Source organism: Hyperolius riggenbachi, chromosome 2 (genome assembly GCF_040937935.1).
Source record: "Hyperolius riggenbachi isolate aHypRig1 chromosome 2, aHypRig1.pri, whole genome shotgun sequence".
NCBI lineage: Eukaryota > Metazoa > Chordata > Amphibia > Anura > Hyperoliidae > Hyperolius > Hyperolius riggenbachi.
Genome location: NC_090647.1, coordinates 451,139,927 through 451,160,448, shown reverse-complemented (window position 1 = coordinate 451,160,448; position 20,522 = coordinate 451,139,927). Strand labels below are relative to the sequence as shown.

At 45.0% G+C, this 20,522-nt stretch overlaps 1 protein-coding gene across 1 annotated transcript in view; it reads left to right on the top strand.

Moving 5' to 3' along the window:
* The window catches only part of APOO (apolipoprotein O), a 104,724-nt gene that overhangs the window by 78,602 nt on the left and 5,600 nt on the right, over positions 1 to 20,522 (top strand). Inside the window, exons 6-7 of the mRNA XM_068270060.1 lie at positions 769 to 860; positions 16,977 to 17,081. Of these exons, the coding sequence (XP_068126161.1) occupies positions 769 to 860; positions 16,977 to 17,081 (197 nt within the window). The remainder of the gene's footprint in view (positions 1 to 768; positions 861 to 16,976; positions 17,082 to 20,522) is intronic.

Genomic DNA, 20,522 nt, shown 5'->3' with positions numbered 1-20,522 from the left:
TGCCTTAGTATAGGTTAGCCAGTCGTAGGTTCCCCAGTATGGGTTAGCCAGCCATAGGTGCCTTAGTATAGGTTAGCCAGTCGTAGGTTCCCCAGTATGGATTAGCCAGCTGTAGGTGCCCCAGTATAGGTTAGCCAGTCATAGGTGCCCCAGTATAGGTTAGCCAGGTATAGGTTCCCCAGGATAGGTTAGCCAGCTACAGGTGCTCCAATATAGGTTAGCCAGCCATAGGTGCCCAGGATAAGCGAGGCAGCCATAGGTTCCCCAGTATAGGCTGGGGGATTACAGTGAAGGAGAGGGGAGCAGCGGCCCAATGGGATGCCACGGGGAGAGGGGCCCCCGACCCCTCCCTCTCTCTGCCCGGGGTCCCCCCAGTGGCAAGGGGTGTTAGTAAAAACTCACCTTCCAGATTCCATGCAAGGATCATGTGCCGCCGGGCTGCTCTATCTCCACCGCCGCTCACTACAGCTGAGTCCCAGTGGGCCACTGCTCCCACCTCCCTCACTGCGCCCTGGGCAGACGCCGGCCCGCCCCGCTCCTGGAAATGGGGCTGAAGCTACATATGTTGGTTATTCAAAAAAATACTGTACATTACTGTTTATTGCTTGTTTTTTGCCAACGTTAGAAAGTAGTTGCAACTGCAGGATGAAACTGAAGGGTAATATTTGATAAGGTTCAGCTAATAGGATGTCATTTTTTTTTTTTTTTGTACTAAAAGTAGATTTACCTGTTAAATGTTTCTTGACTGGATGTTTCATTTGTTAATAGGCTCACGAATAAAGAAAGTGATCTATCCTCTTGGACTGATGGGAATTGGTGCTTCTCTGTATTATCCCCAGCAGGCAGCTACAATTGCAACGGTAACCAGTGATCATTACGTTTGTTATAAAAGCAAGTATTGTTATTTTGCTGTGTTTTATTGCATTGCTCTGGTCTGAGACATTTCCTCAACCATTGGAGGAAAACAAAGGTCACTTTATGCAGGAATTTCCCCAGCAAGGAATCGGTTGTTTCTCAGCAACAGAAGCTGTGTGTTTAGTATACTATAGCAGTACTAGACAACCCGCGTCGTAGCATACGCCGCATCTATCTATCTATCTAATAGAGTACGTGCCTCAACCTTGAAGCAAGAAGAAGTAGGCTTTCCATGAGAAAATGTATGCGTGCTCAAACACCAAGTTTAACCCTAGCAAGACTGGCTTTGCAAATCCGGCCTAATTGGCTATTCATGAGGCAATGCTCATGCAAATATGCATTTGCTTTCGCATGCCAAACTATGCAGGGTCAAAAAGCCAATACTGCAAAGTGCTCTCTCGCTGCCTGGGAACCACAGCGCCCCCCCCCCAGCGTGGCCAGTGCTGGGGAGAGCCGTCCGCACCCACCTCCTAATATTAAAAACAGCCACTTACCTTAACGTCCATTGGGTTCTGCTACATGCGCATTAATTTTCTCATGGAAAGCATTCTGTGCAGTTTGTATCCTTTGGAGGCAGTTGGTGGATGGCTTGCTCCGGTGGTGTGAACCCTGGAGTGAGTGCGCCTGTCCTCCCCCCCTCCCCATCTGGAGTGCTGTATGTGAGCCAGCCCTGAGCTCTAAAGCTCGGGGTGACCCATGCTTCTCTTCTTTCTCATGTGGTGCCCCCAAATTAATGCGCATGTAGCAGAACGCAATGGACGTTAAGGTAAGTGCCTGTTTTTAATATTGGGAGGTGGGTGCAGACGGCTCTCCCCGGCGCTGGCCACACTTGGGGGGGGGGTCGTCCAGATGTCCACGCCACCCAGCCTCCCCCTCCGGGGTGCCGCTGTGGTTTCCAGGCAGTGAGAGAGCCTGGGACCCTGCGTTCCCCCCAGTTGTATAAAAAGGGGGCATTGGGAATCCTCCCCGTGGCGCTCCTGGAGGCCTGGAGCACACCAAAAACTGCTAGCAGATCCGCAAAATGCTAGCAGATTTTGAAACGCTTTTTCTTATTTTTATGTAGCATTTCACCTAGCATTTTGCGGTTTTGTAAAGCGTTTTTGGTGTAGTAGATTTCATATATTGTTACAGTAAAGCTGTTACTGAACAGCTTCTGTAACAAAAACGCCTGCAAAACCGCTCTGAACTGCCGTTTTTCAGAGCGGTTTGCGTTTTTAATATACTTTACATTGGAGGCAGAAACACCTCCGCAATCCAAAAAATGCCTCACCTCGGGAGTATGCGTTTCAGCAAAACGCCTCCCGCTCTGGTGTGCACCAGCCCATTGAAATACATTACCCAAGCGTATCCGCAGCCGCAAGTGGATCGCAAAACGCTGCCGAACCGCTCTGGTGTGCACTAAGCCGGATAGTGCTCATGTAGCATGTAGCAGGGTGACTGCTTTGTGGTATTGGTTTGTGCATGCATTTGCATAAGCATTGCCTCATGAATAGCCAATTAGGCCAGATTTGCAATGTCAGACTTGCTAGGGTAAGGCCTCTTTTCCATGGACTGTGAATAGGCAGTGAAATAGCTCTCAAACTCTCACAACTGCTCGCTGCTGCCTGGTAACTGCTCGCTGCTGCCTGGTAACTGCTCGCTGCTGCCTGGTAACTGCTCGCTGCTGCCTGGTAACTGCTCGCTGCTGCCTGGTAACTGCTCGCTGCTGCCTGGTAACTGCTCGCTGCTGCCTGGTAACTGCTCGCTGCTGCCTGGTAACTGCTCGCTGCTGCCTGGTAATTGCTCGCTGCTGCCTGGTAATTGCTCGCTGCTGCCTGGTAACTGCTTGTTGCTGCCTGGTAACTGCTTGTTGCTGCCTGGTAACTGCTTGTTGCTGCCTGGTAACTGCTTGTTGCTGCCTGGTAACTGCTTGTTGCTGCCTGGTAACTGCTTGTTGCTGCCTGGTAACTGCTTGTTGCTGCCTGGTATCGGCTCACTGCTGCCTGGTATCTGCTCACTGCTGCCTGGTATCTGCTCACTGCTGCCTGGTAACTGCTTGCTGCTGCCTGGTATCTGCTCACTGCTGCCTGGTAACTGCTAGCTGCTGCCTGGTAACTGCTAGCTGCTGCCTGGTAACTGCTAGCTGCTGCCTGGTAACTGCTAGCTGCTGCCTGGTAACTGCTAGCTGCTGCCTGGTAACTGCTAGCTGCTGCCTGGTAACTGCTAGCTGCTGCCTGGTAACTGCTAGCTGCTGCCTGGTAACTGCTAGCTGCTGCCTGGTAACTGCTAGCTGCTGCCTGGTAACTGCTAGCTGCTGCCTGGTAACTGCTAGCTGCTGCCTGGTAACTGCTAGCTGCTGCCTGGTAACTGCTAGCTGCTGCCTGGTAACTGCTAGCTGCTGCCTGGTAACTGCTAGCTGCTGCCTGGTAACTGCTAGCTGCTGCCTGGTAACTGCTAGCTGCTGCCTGGTAACTGCTAGCTGCTGCCTGGTAACTGCTAGCTGCTGCCTGGTAACTGCTAGCTGCTGCCTGGTAACTGCTAGCTGCTGCCTGGTAACTGCTAGCTGCTGCCTGGTAACTGCTAGCTGCTGCCTGGTAACTGCTAGCTGCTGCCTGGTAACTGCTAGCTGCTGCCTGGTAACTGCTAGCTGCTGCCTGGTAACTGCTAGCTGCTGCCTGGTAACTGCTCGCTGAGCACACAGCTCAACAGTCCGTGGAAAAGAGGCCTTAAACTTGGTAATTGAGCACGCATAAATTTTCTCATGCAAAGTACTTCTTCTTCTTGCTCCAAGGTTCAGGCACTTAGTCTATTATATATATAGATAGTTACAGAACATAGTGGAACATTCCTCACTTACAACTGTTTACAGAGCCATAAAGGATCTTTACAGCAATATACACATTGCACTTTCTCCAGATCCATCAGTGTTGCTCATATTTATCTATTGCTGATCATTAAAATCTATCTCCAGGCAGACATTTAAAAATCTAGCTACAAGCCCAGCTAGTCATGTTTGAAAAAGGTTTGCTTTAAAGCAGGGTTGTCAGCCATAAAATCCAATTCCATTTACCCACTGTTCTGTGTTTATTATGTAGTCTGCAGGCTGACCCTGCATTGCAAGCATTCCAATATAATCATAAATGTGTCTGCTGTAAAGAATCTTATCTCACTCAGCCTGGCACCTCTCTGGTATATTGCCGGGGAGAGGGAAGCTTGTTATATCCCCTCCCACATTCCTGCTCCTCACTGATTGGTTGAGGGCAGTTCAGTGTACACAAGGCTGAGAAGGAAGAAGCTGCTGATATACAAAGCAAGCTAGATATGACATTCTAGGAGGAAAAAAAGAGTAAGGAAGGAAATAACTCTAGGATTGGCTTCAGTTAGAGTCAGCAAAGGTGGAAAATGCCTGAAACCGTTTTCTCTTTATTTACTTTATAAAATTCACTGAAATCAAAACATGGGCAGTACAATACATATGTAAGTAGAACACATAGTTATCTACTCATATGTGTTTTTTTCCTAGGATAGTATGGCTGGCTCTACTGCTTTAAAGTGGATCTGAACTCAGAACTCCTCTCTGCTCTAAAAGATACACAACAGCACAATAACCTTTAAACAAAAAACATTTCCTTGTTACAGCTGATACAAATCCTAAAATAAATCTGCACAGTTCCTACTTCCTGATTCATGGAAGCAGACATATTGTTTACAGCCTGTACTTTCAAATGGGCTTATCTGCTTATTAGACACAAATGAGGGGGGATTACACAGGCTAAACTCTTTAAAGGAGTCATCAGGCAAAGGAAAGGAAAGCCGATTTACTTCTCCAGCCCCTTGCAGCTGTCTGTCCTACGCTGACAGTAGACAGTAGATCTGTGCCTGCGCAGTACGCCGTGGATAATGTGTGCTTGATTGACAGCAGCACTTCATACAGGTGCAGTAAGGACTCCTCTGTGCCGTGCGGGGACCCCGGGTCAGCGGCTGCGAACGGAGCTGTCAGAGTGGGACAGAGAGCTGCAAGGGGCTGGAGAAAGCCCCAGGTAAGTAAATCGGCTTTCCTTTCCTTTGCCTGATCACTTCTTTAAATACATACAGGGTCCATTTCTGTTATGTTTTCCTTGCGTCCTGTGCAAGAGTTCAGGTCCACTTTGAGAGGAACCCTGAGCTACTTGTGCTAGTGGAAGTCTAGGATCAGGACACTGCTGCATAACCCCCTGATAGTGAATGTCCTACTTAGAAAGCAATCCATTTAAGTCCAGACATGATTACATGAGTCATGCTCCCTGTTAATTAGATTTGTGCTTCTCCATATGTGGCGGGGCCTCGGCTCCATAATCAAATCTCCCTCTATGCTGTTTAATTGAAACAGTGTAATACTAGGATTAGAAAAATCACATTTTTTTAAAGCTGTTCTCCAGGCTTATCCCTGCCATACAGGCTAGCTGAGAGCGCTGCTGCTTTCCACTCTCCTCTCTTGGCTGCCTGCAGATCTGCTTGCTTTCAGGTAAAGCTGGCAATACACTGCTCAAAGTGACCAACAGATGATCACTACCTGATCAGAGAGGGATCTATCAGATTGATTTACCTCCACACACTGTACACAGATTTTCAATACATTTTAGCATGAACTCTATTAAAAAAATCAGTGTGCACTGACTGCCAGGTCCTCCAGTCCCCCATTTACCCCTTCCTGGGCCATGCAGCGAAGCTTACACTCGCCTGTACTCCAGTCTGTGCCTTTTCTCCACAGCTGAGCACTTCTCTGTGTCTTCTCTACTGCATACGCAGCGTCCCGTGACAAATGCTAGTGGAGCCAAACACTAGGGGCACTGCGCCACATAACTTATGTGACCACTAGAGGTCTCTAGTGCTTGTCCCTCATCGTACGTGACGAGACACAGGCACCCTGGGAGAGAAGAGAAAGTGAGGAGCACCTGGCAGTGGAGAGAAGAGACAGGATGAGGTGGACAGGTGATTGTAAGCTTCAATGCATACCTCATCCGCTCATCATGGAATCCAATGCCCCTAGCGACGTGCTCCCGACCCGCTGCCGGTCAAGCGAAACCTTTAGATCGGTGTGATCAACCAAACTGATTACAGACAAAAATCGTTCTGGAGACGTTAGTAGTAGCAATTTCTACCAGATTTGATGAAATGATTGAATCGGCCAGATATGGATTAAAAAAATAGGACCAGTGTATGGTCTCCTTTACAGAACTGTGTGCATTTCCTGTAATTGGAAAGTCCTCCTGCCCAGAGCCTTATCAAAGCACCAAAATGGTTAGTCTGCACCTTCCCTGCAGACTAACCATTCTGGTAGGAGCCTGTAAGCAGACTGACTTATAGTCCAAGAGCATAGCCCCAGTTTACACTGTTACATGAAGGAGCCATAAAGCAAGCACTTGATGGGACTGTTGCTATTCCCAAATGTTCAGCATACTTGTGCGTATGTGTTTGTATATACATATACTGTATATTGATATTATTAACTGGAATAACTTAATCCAAAGGTAACCTTGGTCAGTATAATCTGTATGAGTGATATGGATATGCCATAATCATTTCCTTTTTAACAATGCACATTGCCTGGCTGTCCTGCTTATCTCTTGCCTTTAATACTATCTCCACTAGCATGTTGCATTCTGCATATGTTTTACTGTATGCATATTTTCTGCATTCCATATGTGGCTATCAATCATTATATAGGAAACAGATGTGTTCTGCAGAAATCTGCAGCGAGCAATCCATATTTTTTCTGTGTTGCACCGCAATAGCAAATTCGCATTCAATGGAAATTACTCCTATGACATACATCGGTTACAGTTTCAATGCAAATATTTGCATTGCGGATTTGCACTTAGTGGAAACGAGCCCTTAGCTATAGCCCCTTATGAATCATGCAGATCAGATGTTTCTGACTGAAGTCTGACTGGATTGGCTGCATCCAGATACTACTGATGCCAGAAAAATCAGCAGGACTGCAAGGCAATTGAAATAACTATGCAGCCTCCCTATCCCTCTCACTTCACCCCCACACCCCACCGGGCTCGTTCACACCAGTAAATGCATTTAAAATGCATGTAAAAATGTATGCATTTGTCAGTGTGTTTTTTGTGCATTTCATTGCGTCTTTCCACGCATTTTAATGCATTGTCAAACCTCTGTGGTTTCTTGTTGTTCCTGGGGAAGCGATGTAGAAGGAAAGGAAACCAGATGATTCAGCTGGGCTTATCTGCATGGTCCATGCGCTGAAACGCACGTAGCATGCAGTACTATGCGCTGCCCATAGACTATTATTAGTGGGCACTGCACATGCATAGTGCGATTTTATCACTCCCCTCACATTGGAATGCACTGCTCAGCAACTCACTGCTGCACAGTGAATGTTAAATGATAGTCTATAGACTTTCATGTTACCTTGTTTATCGCACATTATGTGCAGTGCGTCATAACTCGTTGCAACTCCGATAGCGTGAATGAGCCCTGCAGCAGTAGACTTTCTGTGCACATCTCTGGAACAACAAATTATGTCGATATTCAGTTTTCATTGTAGCTTATCTCAAACTACATACTTAATCATCATATGCTCAGTGCTATTTTATAAACGTTTGCTGTGAAACTCAGACACACTATTCTGCTGGGTTCATGTTCATGAATTGGATGATCACCTGCTTTTTTTTCTGTGGTACAAGTCTTCATCATGCAGTCACAACCCCCCCCCCCCCCCCCCCCCCCCCCCTCCCCGGAGCACATGATTCAAATGTAGATTTGACTGATTAATTCTTCACTTACTCCAGCTCCAAGCTGGTTTTATGTAGACCTTTGATTTAGAATGAAGAGTGATCTGTGTCTGCTGTAGCTGAACAGACAAAATGCTAATTGTCTGAGGCAGCAGAACACAGCACTGTTTGTTTGGTGGTATTTTGTTCATGTTTGGCTTAATGAACCGGCCGTTTGATATTACTTTGAGCCACTGCCAGAATCTAATAGGTCATGTGGAGGTTTGTGAAAAGGGATGCTTTACTACGATGAGATATGAGTTGAGGCCTAGTTGATTCAAAGCAGAAGCTCATCAGTATTAAAATAAACAAAGGAAGTGACTGGAAACGTGTCCCTTATCCCAGATGGCTCTCCCAATATGAGCTGCTCATTTCTGTGAATTGTTAGGGGCCACTTCGGGCCCATTCACACTTAAACCGAAAAATGTGAGCGGGTGATTTTACTGCGATTAGCGCGGTAAAATCACTGTATACGCCCGCGATTCAGAGCAATCGCGATCATCGCTTTTATAAGCACTGTATCGCGATCGCTCCTAAATCACGGCAAAATGCTGCAGGGAACACATTTTGCGATTGCCGCTAATCGCAAAACACACGCATTTGATGGCAATTGCGGCAGTGAGATCACTGCCATAGGTTAATATTGCTTCAGTGATTAATGGGAATCGCCTGCTAATTGCCTAAGTGAGAATGGGCCCTAAATGTGCGTGCCTGTGTCTGCAGCTGCCTATTGTAGTGTAACCATACATTACAAAACCCACCAATTTCTAACATGGCACGGGGCATAATTATAAATTATGGGACCCCACAGCAAAATATTTAAAGGACCCTCAGTCTTAAGCAAACTTAAAGTGTACCAGAGATCAACATAACTAAAGATTTGATACTTACCCGGGGCTTCCTACAGCCCCATAAGCTCATCTGAGTCCCACGCCGTCCTCCCGCGGTCTGCCATTCAGCCACGATCAGCCCCGGTAATACCTCAGTCGCATACAGTCTGGGTCTTCTGCGCATGCGTGGACCTTCCGCACATGCAGCTGAATGGCAGACCGCGGGAGGACGGTGTGGGACTCAGATGAGCTTATGGGGCTGGAGGAAGCCCCGGGTAAGTATCAAAACTTTAGTTATGTTTATCTCTGGTTTACTTTATGCAATAGCATCTGCCCAATAGATATCAGTGGACATGGCGCAACGCACGGCACTTTTATTTCTATATGATTTTGGGGGATGCAATTGCGATTCCATTCATTGCAATAAATGGAAATCGCAATGCATGTGCGTATTTTTATCATAAACCATGCGTTATGATTCTACAGTAAAGTACAACAGATGTATGGAGACATAAAACCAAGGCAGGAAACTTGAAAGGCCGCTATCGGCAGAGACTTGGGCTATAACAGTAGTGTTAGGGAGCCACCATTGACCCATTCTAAATTGCGGCTTTACTGTGAAATTTGGTCGCCCGCAACGCCCTCGGGCCAGCTGCTATTTATCGGTGGACGCGAGAACCTAAATTTCACAGTACAGACGCAATTTACAATGGCGCCTGGTGCTGCCCTAACACTATTGTTATTGGGGTTGGGGATCTGTTAACATTAGGTGTGGGGAGTTAAGGTTAGGTGTGGGGGGAGTTTTTAAGGCTTAGGCATGGGGGGGGGGGGCGGTTAAAGTTAGGAATCGGAGGGTTCTGTGTGAGAATAGAGTTAGGTTAAGTTGCCGTAAAAATCTGTATTACTTACAGATCTTTTATGACAGTAATGTACACTTTTAAAACCTATGTCTTATTTCTACTAGCCGAAATTGGGTGCCCAAATTTCCTGGCACCCCTTTTTATGCACATACATCGGACAGTGCAGTCTCTCTACATCCAAAACTTCAGCGCTACAAGGTCTCTTAATTCAGGGATCCGCCACCAACACCCCTCACAGTGCAGGCTTACCAGCTTCCTGTAAGACCCAAATTATAAGGTCTAAGCGTGTGTGTAGTCAATATCCCCAACGATCTCTGATTTCCACGTTCTGCAATTCCAAATGCTCCTTCTTGGAAGATGTCCTCCGCATATAAGGGTATAGAATCATAAAGCAAAACAAAGATCTAAGTGCTCTCCGTAATCATTTAAAACAAGCACTTTATTGAATATAAAATGTAAACAAATACTCACATAAGGGCCCTTGTTACAGGGACCCTCAGTAAACACAGCGTATAACAAGTAAATCTGCAGGGTGCCAGTCTCCCCTCTGCCATCCGTTCCGCCCGACCTAGGTTTCGCTCACGCGTCCTCAGGGGCTTCTCAACGGAATGGCAACCCGGGTGAGTGTTAAATACCCTCTCACCTCCATCTTAGACGCCGCCAGCGCATCAAGCCGCGCGTTCAGATCGACGTGACGTAACTTCCGCTAATGTATGTCATTATGAAGTCTTTCTGAAGGACTTAACTTCTGGGCAGCTTCTGGGGCTTTTGTAGCTCTTTGCGCGGAGATTGTTTTATTTATTTTTAGTGCAGTCTCTCTGAGGAGCAAGGATAGAAGTGATCAGTTTGAGGTTTTCTGTGAAGTGCGGCATAATGTGTCTGCCTTATATAAATACTGGGAATAAAATATGCACCAAATTTACTATGAAACTATGAGGTGCACATTTTATCACAATTAACCAAGATGTATGAGACCGTGATTAAGCTACAAAGAAGGCACAATTAGGAAAATATCACAATGAAAATGTTGAAGAATTTTACATGACCACATTTAGAATTCATACTTGTATGGCGTGACACAGCAGGATGTAGCGGGTAACCAAGCAGGTGCCACCCACTAGAGATAATACAGTTGCTTTGCAGTTGTGAAGCAGAGTTCACTTGGGATTTTCAGGACACGAGAGGCTTCTTGTCACAGTTAATCCTACCTGAAAGTATGTCATCAGATTAGCTGGTTTTAGAAGACTCTAGAGCTCTCTCTCTCTGGCATGTGTACCTGTTATGTATGGCTTGCCATTACAAGATGCAGTGTACAATACAGCTTCATGTTTAAAAACAAAGAACTATTTTCATATTCACTATACTCAGAGTCCTCACACCATCTTCTGTACAGTATTGCACCTTTACTATTCTCTTTCTGATCCAAACACCTAGTTAGAAATGACAGTTGTGAGAATATTTTTAGAAAAAAAAACATTTATTGTTGAAAAAATAAATATTTATTTAAAAAAAATAAACATCTTGGGAGTGAGCACAGCCCACCAACAGAAAGCTCTGTTGGTGGACAGAAAAGGGGGGGTGGGGAATCACGTGTGTGCTGAGCTGTACGGCCGTGCAGTGAGGCCTTAAAGCTGCAGTGGCCTAATTAGTAAAAAATGGCCAGGTCAATAGGGGGGTTTAAGCCTGTATCCTTAAGTAGTTAAAGTGAACCAAGCACCATTTTTAGCCCCCAGGGCATACCAATAGCACATAAAAAATGCGGGAAACTTTTTACAGTCAAGGACTTTATTACCTGTAGTACAGGGTTTGTTGTGTATGCCCTCTATTGCACGTGTGGGAGATTCTATGTGGGCATGACGACCAGGCCGATGAGGGAAAAGTTCCAGGAGCACAAGAGATCTATCGATTCTGGACATGGTTGTCCAAGGGTAATTGAGCATTTTAATGATGTCCATGGAGGTGATGTCTCAGTGATAAAGATTGTGGGTCTGAGCTGTGTGAAAACTCCCCACAGAGGTGGGAATCGAGAAAAATTATTGTTGCTGAGGGAGGCCAAAATTATTGCTGAGACAAATGCATTGGGGAATTTAGGACTCAATGAAAAGAATGAATTGAGTTGCTTCCTGAAGCCCTACTAAATCGGTCTGGTCGTCCTGCCTTATGGTAGATACGTGTGTATACAGTGGCTTGCAAAAGTATTCGACCCCCTTGAAGTTTTCCACATTTTGTCACATTACTGCCACAAACATGAATCAATTTTATTGGAATTCCACATGAAAGACCAATACAAAGTGGTGTACACGTGAGAAGTGGAACGAAAATCATACATGATTCCAAACATTTTTTACAAATAAATAACTGCAAAGTGGGGTGTGCGTAATTATTCGGCCCCCTGAGTCAATACTTTGTAGAACCACCTTTTGCTGCAATTACAGCTGCCAGTTTTTTAGGGTATGTCTCTACCAGCTTTGCACATCTAGAGACTGAAATCCTTGCCCATTTTTCTTTGCAAAACAGCTCCAGCTCAGTCAGATTAGATGGACAGCGTTTGTGAACAGCAGTTTTCAGATCTTGCCACAGATTCTCGATTAGATTTAGAACTGGACTTTGACTGGGCCATTCTAACACATGGATATGTTTTGTTGTAAACCATTCCATTGTTGCCCTGGCTTTATTTTTAGGGTCGTTGTCCTGCTGGAAGGTGAACCTCCGCCCCAGTCTGAAGTCTTTTGCAGACTCCAAGAGGTTTTCTTCCAAGATTGCCCTGCATTTGGCTCCATTTATCTTCACATCAACTCTGAACAGCTTCCCTGTCCCTGCTGAAGAGAAGCACCCCCAGAGCATGATGCTGCCACCACCATATTTGACAGTGGGGATGGTGTGTTCAGAGTGATGTGCAGTGTTAGTTTTCTGCCACACATAGCGTTTTGCATTTTGGCCAAAAAGTTCCATTTTACTCACATCTGACCAGAGCACCTTCTTCCATATGTTTGCTGTGTCCCCCACATGGGTTGTGGCAAACTGCAAATGGGACTTCTTATGCTTTTCTGTTAACGATGGCTTTCTTCTTGCCACTCTTCCATAAAGGCCAACTTTGTGCAGTGCACGACTAATAGTTGTCCTATGGACAGATTCCCCCACCTGAGCTGTAGATCTCTGCAGCTCATCCAGAGTCACCATGGGGCTCTTGGCTGCATTTCTGATCAGCGCTCTCCTTTTCGGCCTGTGAGTTTAGGTGGACGGCCTTGTCTTGGTAGGTTTACAGTGATCGCTTGAACAGTGCTCCGTGGGATGTTCAAGGCTTTGGAAATCTTTTTGTAGCCTAAGCCTGCTTTAAATTCCTCAATAACTTGATCCCTGACCTGTTTGGTGTGTTCTTTGGACTTCATGGTGTTGTTGCTCCCAATATTCTGTTGGGAAAACCTCTGAGGCCGTCACAGAGCAGCTGTATTTGTACTGACATTAGATTACACACAGGTGCACTCTATTTAGTCATTACCACTTATCAGGCAATGTCTATGGGCAACTGATGGCACTCAGACCAAAGGGGGCTGAATAATTATGCACACCCCACTTTGCAGTTATTCATTTGTAAAAAAAAATGTTTGGAATCATGTATGATTTTCATTCCACTTCTCACGTGTACACCACTTTGTATTGGTCTTTCATGTGGAATTCCAAAAAATTGATTCATGTTTGTGGCAGTAATATGACAAAATCTGGAAAACTTCAAGGAGGCCGAATACTTTTGCAAGCCACTGTATATATAGGTGCAATTTTTTGTATATTGTATAACTGTACCGTATTGTTCTAATATCTGTTGGTGTATATTGCTAGTTAGACTAGTTGGTTCCCCTCCCTCCCTTCTCCCTTGCACACCTTTGGTGATATACTGGTATTATGGTTCCTTTAAGGAATTGTATGCACCTTTCTTCCGCACTCTTTGCTGTAATGTGCAGTGATAGGAATATGCTGATGACCGCTATATCTGCTCCACTTTCACTCTGGCCCCCTGCATTCTGGCTGTTTATGCACTGCGCTCTGTCCCCCAAAGTTTATGCCCACATAGGTTTGTATTCACTTGGCCGTGGTGGGAGATTTGGGATGTATACAGGGGCTGGCCTCCCGGTGGTCTGCTCGTGAATGGAGAGCGGGGATTGGCCGTCCCTTGTCCCGCCCACCCCAGTTTTTGCCATAGGTGGTTTGTCAATGTACTATGCGGGCAGAGGAAAAGCAACATGATTGGGTGGAGAGAGCGCTGTGCATGATGGGAGGGACGGCCGGTGACGTCAGACGCAGTGTTTCTATACAAAGCTGAACAATGTAATGGCGCAGTCACCGGCCTCCCTGCACCCTCCGTGATGCCTCTGAGGAAACAACTTACGTTGTGAAACAGCTGTAAGGTGGGGGGGGGCGCTTCCCATTGGGGGCCTCCTCTGGCTAATCCATCTGCCTGAAATAAATAATTTTATGGTACATATACATTGGTGCCTGTCCTTTCTCTTTTTTTAAGGGACATAAAAAATGCATGCTGACAATGTGGCTCACTAAAAAAAATCCATTCTACCTCTTCTTTTTAGGTTTGAATGTTTGTTAGAGGTATTTATTGTTCTACTTCCTGCCATCCATAAAAAGAGCAGGCAGATAAGGATTGCTGTAATTAGCATAAGCAATGAGTTACCTAAAGCTTTTACCAGCAAGTGGGGTGGTTCTTCAAACAGCTTAGAGAAGTCACACTTGATTACATTTACACCTTCCACTGGATAAATAAGGGCAGAGGGAAGGGGAGAAATAGCAGCTTTTACAGCTATTAGCAACCAGGACAAACTGCAGAATAAAAGCTGCTTGGATCCCTTCAAATGCCAAGGCTTCGGGGACAAGCTCCCTCACAGGGCACCCACAGGAATCAGAGCCTAGCACTTTCACTGTTCACTGTCCACTTACATAACTGCCATTACTTCCTGCAGTCCATTGCATTTTCGCTGCAGGAGGCAGTGGACAACTTCACTATTGAAGTGAATGTAATGGCAATATAGGTGCAAGAGAACTGAATGGTGTGGGGAGTGGTAGGAAAAAAGGTGCAGAATGGATGGGTGTGGGTGTGTTAAGGTGAGTAGGTTTGCCCCTTCCTCCTCATCCATATTCAACTAACAGCTCAATACTAGAGGAACGGATTGTGGGAACCGTGTTAAGACCAGAAGGGAACTGTGAGGTATGTGTCACTTGAAGCGGACCTAAACTCAAAATTTCCTCTCTGCTCTAAAGGGTAATTAACAGTATAATAACTTTTTTCAGAAAAATATTTATTTGTTGCAGCTGATAGAAATCCTGCAATAAATCTTTAGTGTGTCTACTTCCTGCGTTTATGGAATCAAACATAGGTTTAACATCGTGGGTTTACAAATTAGCTGCTTTACCGAGGCAGATGAAATTACAACTTATGATTTGCCACAGATGAGCGGTAGTAAGGGCCTGTACACACTGCTGCGCTTGAGCTGCGTTTTTAAAATCAAATGCGACTATTAAATCGCAAAGCCTTTATGAAAATAGAAAAATCGCATCGCACCAGTATGTACAGGTCTTCACGATTTTCATGATTTTTCAAAAGACCTTATGATTAAAAAATGCATGCGATTTCAAAAGCGCAAGCGCAGCAGTGTGTACAGGCCCTTAGACAGGTTAAACGCTAAATACATACAGAGTGGATTAATCTTTGTTTTCCTTGTGTCCTGTGCAAGAGTTCAGGTCCACTTTCAAGGCAAATAGCTGTATATTTAGTTTAGATAATATAATCTAAATCAACACAGTAGTATCTAATGCTGTAGATAGTTATTCCACTTAGGTGTTAAAAGCGACGTTCCACACAAATCAGTAGACTAGTTGTACAGAAGACAGTATATCTGAGTTCCACAGCAGACAATGGGCCTGATTCATCAAGCTGCGCTGCTTTGCCTGCCTTACATAGCATTGCTCGCTGCTATGAAAGGATTGTGCCTTCCTTTGTTACGCGTTTTGCTTACATAGCAACGCACGTAACTTTAAATGAGGGCGGTCCTGTGAAGTATTGTTACCGTGATACTTCACTCGCGGCCGCTACTATGGTCATTTACATATTTTTCTCAATAAGAAATCAGTCAGCCAGGCTTGGCCAGTTTGCACAAGGCAGCAGTGTGTATACTCTTACTGCGTGACTACCTCTGCCGTCCCTGCTGCTGTGCAAACTACTGATGTTGCTGCACTTGTTTCACAGTTCTCTGATGTTCTATAGTTCCACTCAGCTCCAGCCTGACCCAGAGAGTGTTTGTGCAATCCCCCTTCTATCTGTTGGGAACCAAAGACAGGCTTCAGTGTGTTGTGTCTACAAAACTTGGAGGCTGGGCTCACACTTGGACTTTAACATGTGTTTTTCCAGACACCACACATGTCATGTTTGCTGTGTGAAAAACGTTTGTATTTTTCCACAGTAGTTAATGTACAAATAGAGAAATGGTGTTTGTGGTGTCTGAAAAGGTGAAACATGCTGTCATTTTTTTCCTGCATGTGAATCTTCGCATTTGATAAGGAGTCCATTGATTCACATGCGCGGTCACTTCTAATGTTAATGTCTCCCTCACCTCGGCCCCCCCTTCAACGCTCGGTTCCCCGCTCCAGAAATAATGGCAGCAGGCGGGGAACTCATCTCACCTTTCAGCAACGGAGCTCTGGGGAGATTTATCAACACATTACCGACCGTTTCTTCTTCTTAATCTGTTCTAAACAGTAGAGAGAACAGTTCTGCATGATAAGAGCCTTCTTAAATCCTAGGTAATAGTGGCAATTTAGCATGAATTTCTAGAGCTGCACTACAGTTAAGAAAAGTGCAAATCCATCCCTAAACTGATGCAGATTAAGAAGTGCTTATTGGCATTTCTACTGATGTAGAACTGCAGGCTAGACATGATTGCAGAGTGCAGGCTATACATGATTTGTGATGTGCTCTTCCCACCTGCTGAATTCCTCCTCAGAGCCTGCTGCTATCAATACAGCAGGTGTGTTGGTTACCTCAGCAGCAGCAATTCCCCTCACACACTGCACTGTCTGAGAGCTCCTCCTATTCCTAACAGTTTAAGAAGGAATCTGCACTATCTAATGATTTCTTAAGATGCCTGAGACAGTTCTGCATGGATTTCTGAAAAACTACTAATATTTTGTCTCAGACATTCTTGATAAATCTGGTCCTCTGCTTGCCTCCGTCTTCTATGTCGCCGCTGACTCTACTCCCTGTTAGCGGCGTTGGAGACATAGAAGACAGAGGCACACAGAGCTCTGTTGTCGCCTGGAACCAGGAAGAGGCGAGTTCCCCGCCCGCTGTGTTTATTTCTGGAGGGGGGCTCATCCAAAGTTTCGCAGGGAGCCCAATGATTTCTAGTTACGCCCCTGCCTTGCCTGAGATAGACACATTATACTCATTCCAGTCTGAAATATCCCATCCCTTAAAATAACTACATTTTTAATGAAACAGCTCATTGTACATTTAGGATTTCTAAGATAATTCAGTACTTGTGAGCTTTCTGTCATTTACATCTATCTCTTTATGATTTACAGTATGTTAACCTGACTTGTTTTACCTCAAGGAAACCGGAACAGTACTGTATGATTGGAGTCTGCAAGGCTTTGTGACTCTGGAGTCTCTGTGGAAAGATGGCGGGAAAAAGAAGTCTGGGAAAAAAGATGAAAAGGTAGGACTAACATTAATACTATGTGGTCTTGTAAAGGTGTGTCAGGAATCAAATGAAAGACAATGGCTATTATTCATAAACAGGGGCGTAGCAATAGGGGGTGCATTCCCTTCTTACCTGACACTGTAGTTGCCATTGGCAGGTTTTGGTATCAATTGTTATGTATAGAGTGCTTGGGGGGCCCCATTGTAAGACTGGCATCAGGGCCCACGGCTCCTTAGCTACGCCACTGTTCATAAAGCATTACCGCATGCGGTAATGCAGAAAGCAGCTGACTTTACCGAGCACCTAGCAAAATGTCAATTCATAACCGCTTTTAACGCATGAAAAGCTGAAATTCCCGAGCAGTGAGGTAAATTACCGCCTTGTGCGGTGATTATCTCAACACATGTCAGTAAATGTCAATTCAAAGATTAGAGCAGGCGGTAATGGCACAGAGAATACCGCCTGCTTTGAAGAGGAGATAAGAGAGCAATAACAGCAAAGTTAATGGAGACAGATTTCCCAGGCAGCAGTAGAGCGATCAGAACAAACAAGGCTTCCCATAAATACCCCAGGCTGTGTTTTTAACCTTTTAGGTACCTGTTTTCACATCGGAAAGCCTGCATGTGTAAAATGTCTGGAATTCTTCTACGCTGTAGCAATTAAATAAACTCTTTAGAAAGACTAATGGACAGATTCATAGCAGATTCAGGGCAATCAGAAGCAGTATAACAAAACATGCACATCTAAAGGGAAGTTGGGGATGCCTCTTTTATTGTAATGTTGCTTCTGCATGTAGGAAATGTATCAACTCAGCCAGCTACTCATTAATGTATCAACTCAGCCAGCTATCTTCTCATTACCGTCACTTTAGTTCGGTAAAACACCGCATTTCTACCGCACCTGTAAATATTTTAATGAATTAGCACACAGAAGTCTAAAATATCGAATGCTGTATTTTCCAGCCCAGATTTTTTACCACACATGCTTTATGAATGATAGCCAATGAACCTAACCTGAAGCGAGTCTCCTTGTGGACCCAATTGAACAACTGATATCTATAAGACAATGATCGTTTAACTGATCTATCACAAACTGTACAGTGTGTGCCAGTGGCGTAACTAGAAATCACCGCCCCCCCTGCAAAAATTTGGATGGGCCTCCCCTCCCCCCGGACCAGCTCAGGGCCGTTTTGGGGGGCCGGAGGGGTCGCAGCATGAGGAGAGAGCGTGGGCACACATTGGTGGGGAGGGGGGACAGTCCCCCCCACTTAACCTCGGGCTCTCCCCTCAGCGCTCGCCTCCAGCATCTATCAGTGGCAGCAGGCGGCGAGCAAGAACACATACCTCCATCCACCGCGGAGGTCCGATCTGTAAGTGCCTCACGCTACTTCCTGTTGAAACAGGAAGTAGTGTCAGACACTTAGAGAGAGGAACCTCCGGCGGTGGAAAGCATGAAGGTATGTGTTCCTGCCCGCCACCTGCTCCCGCTGATAGATGCTGGAGGGGAGCGCTGAGGGGAGAGCCCGAGGTGAAGGGGGGGACTGTCTCCTCTCCCCGCCAATGTGTGCGCATGCTCTCTCCTCATGCTGCGACTCCTCTGGCCCCCAAAAAATGGCCCTAAGCGGGCCCTAGAGGGGCTCCGTGCCCCACAGCAGCCCCTATTGTTGCCACTGGTGTATGCCTGGCTTAAAGTGTAACTGTTGGGCATAAAATCAAAATTGAATTCTTTATTTTTATCTGGTAAACAAGTAATAAGGATGCTAACCAGGCAATCCAAAAGTTAAAATCACTATTACTTTTCTTGTTGATAAATGATCATTCCCCAGTTTACCTGACTCTTATTTGGTACACACAACATTTGGTACTCAAAAAGGAAGTTGCAGGGCATACTGGGTTGACCTTTTTGCTTCTCTACTTCCCCTCAGACTTAACTAATGCAGCCTGATTGGCTGAAGCCTCTCCCTCCTGTTTTCCCCTCCCACACCTCTGTTCCTCTCTGATTGGCCAATATTTCCCACGCTGAGACAATGTACTTTCTATAGTGAAGAACGGGCAAATCAAGCAGAGGAGAGTAAGGGAGGAAATGACATCTGGATTGGCTTCAAAATAGCCACAGTTAACCACTTGAGGACCACAGTCTTTCTACCCCTTAAGGACCAGAGCCTTTTTTTCCATTCAGACCACTGCAGCTTTCACGGTTTATTGCTCGGTCACACAACCTACCACCTAAATGAATTTTACCTCCTTTTCTTGTCACTAATACAGCTTTCTTTTGGTGCTATGTGATTGCTGCTGCGAGTTTTAGTTTTTATTATATTCATCAAAAAAGACATGAATTTTGTCAAAAAAATGTTTTTTTTTACTTTCTGTGCTATTTCAAATAAAGTAAAATTTCTGTATACATTTTTGTCCAAATTTATTCTGCTACATGTCTGATAAAAAAAATCCATTCAGTGTATATTTATTGGCTTGGGTAAAAGTTATAGCGTTTACAAACTATGGTGCCAAAAGTGATTTTTCCCATTTTGAAGCATCTCTGACTTTTCTGACCACCTGTCATGTTTCATGAGGTGCTAAAATTCCAGGATAGTATAAATACCCCCCAAATGACCCCATTTTGGAAAGAAGACATCCCAAAGTATTCACTGAGAGGCATGGTGAGTTCATAGAAGATTTTATTTTTTGTCACAAATTAGCGGAAAATGACACTTTGTGACAAAAAAAAAAAAGTTTCCATTTCTTCTAACTTGCGACAAAAAAAAAAAATGAAATCTGCCACAGACTCACTATGCTCCTATCTGAATACCTTAAAATGTCTACTTTCCAAAATGGGGTCATTTGTGGGGTGTGTTTACTGTCCTGGCATTTTGGGGGGTGCCTAATTGTAAGCACCCCTGTAAAGCCTAAAGGTGCTCATTGGACTTTGGGCCCCTTAGCGCAGTTAGGCTGCAAAAAAGTGCCACACATGTGGTATTGCCATACTCAGGAGAAGTAGTATAATGTGTTTTTGGGTGTATTTTTACACATACCCATGCTGCACCCAGCATGGGTATGTGTAAAAATACACCCCAAAACAGAGAAATATCTCTGTAAATGACAATTTTTTGATTTTTTTATACACAATTGTCCATTTACAGAGATATTTCTCCCACTGAGCATTGGTATGTGTAAAAATACACGATACCACATGTGTGGCACTTGTTTGCACCCTAACTGCGCTAAGGGGCCCAAAGTCCAATGAGTACCTTTAGGATTTCACAGGTCATTTTGTGACATTTGGTTTCAAGACTACTCCTCACGGTTTAGGGCCCCTAAAATGCCAGGGCAGTATAGGAACCCCACAAATGACCCCATTTTAGAAAGAAGACACCCCAAGGTATTCCGTTAGGAGTATGGTGAGTTCATACAAGATTTTATTTTTTGTCACAAGTTAGCGGAAATTGATTTTAATTGTGTG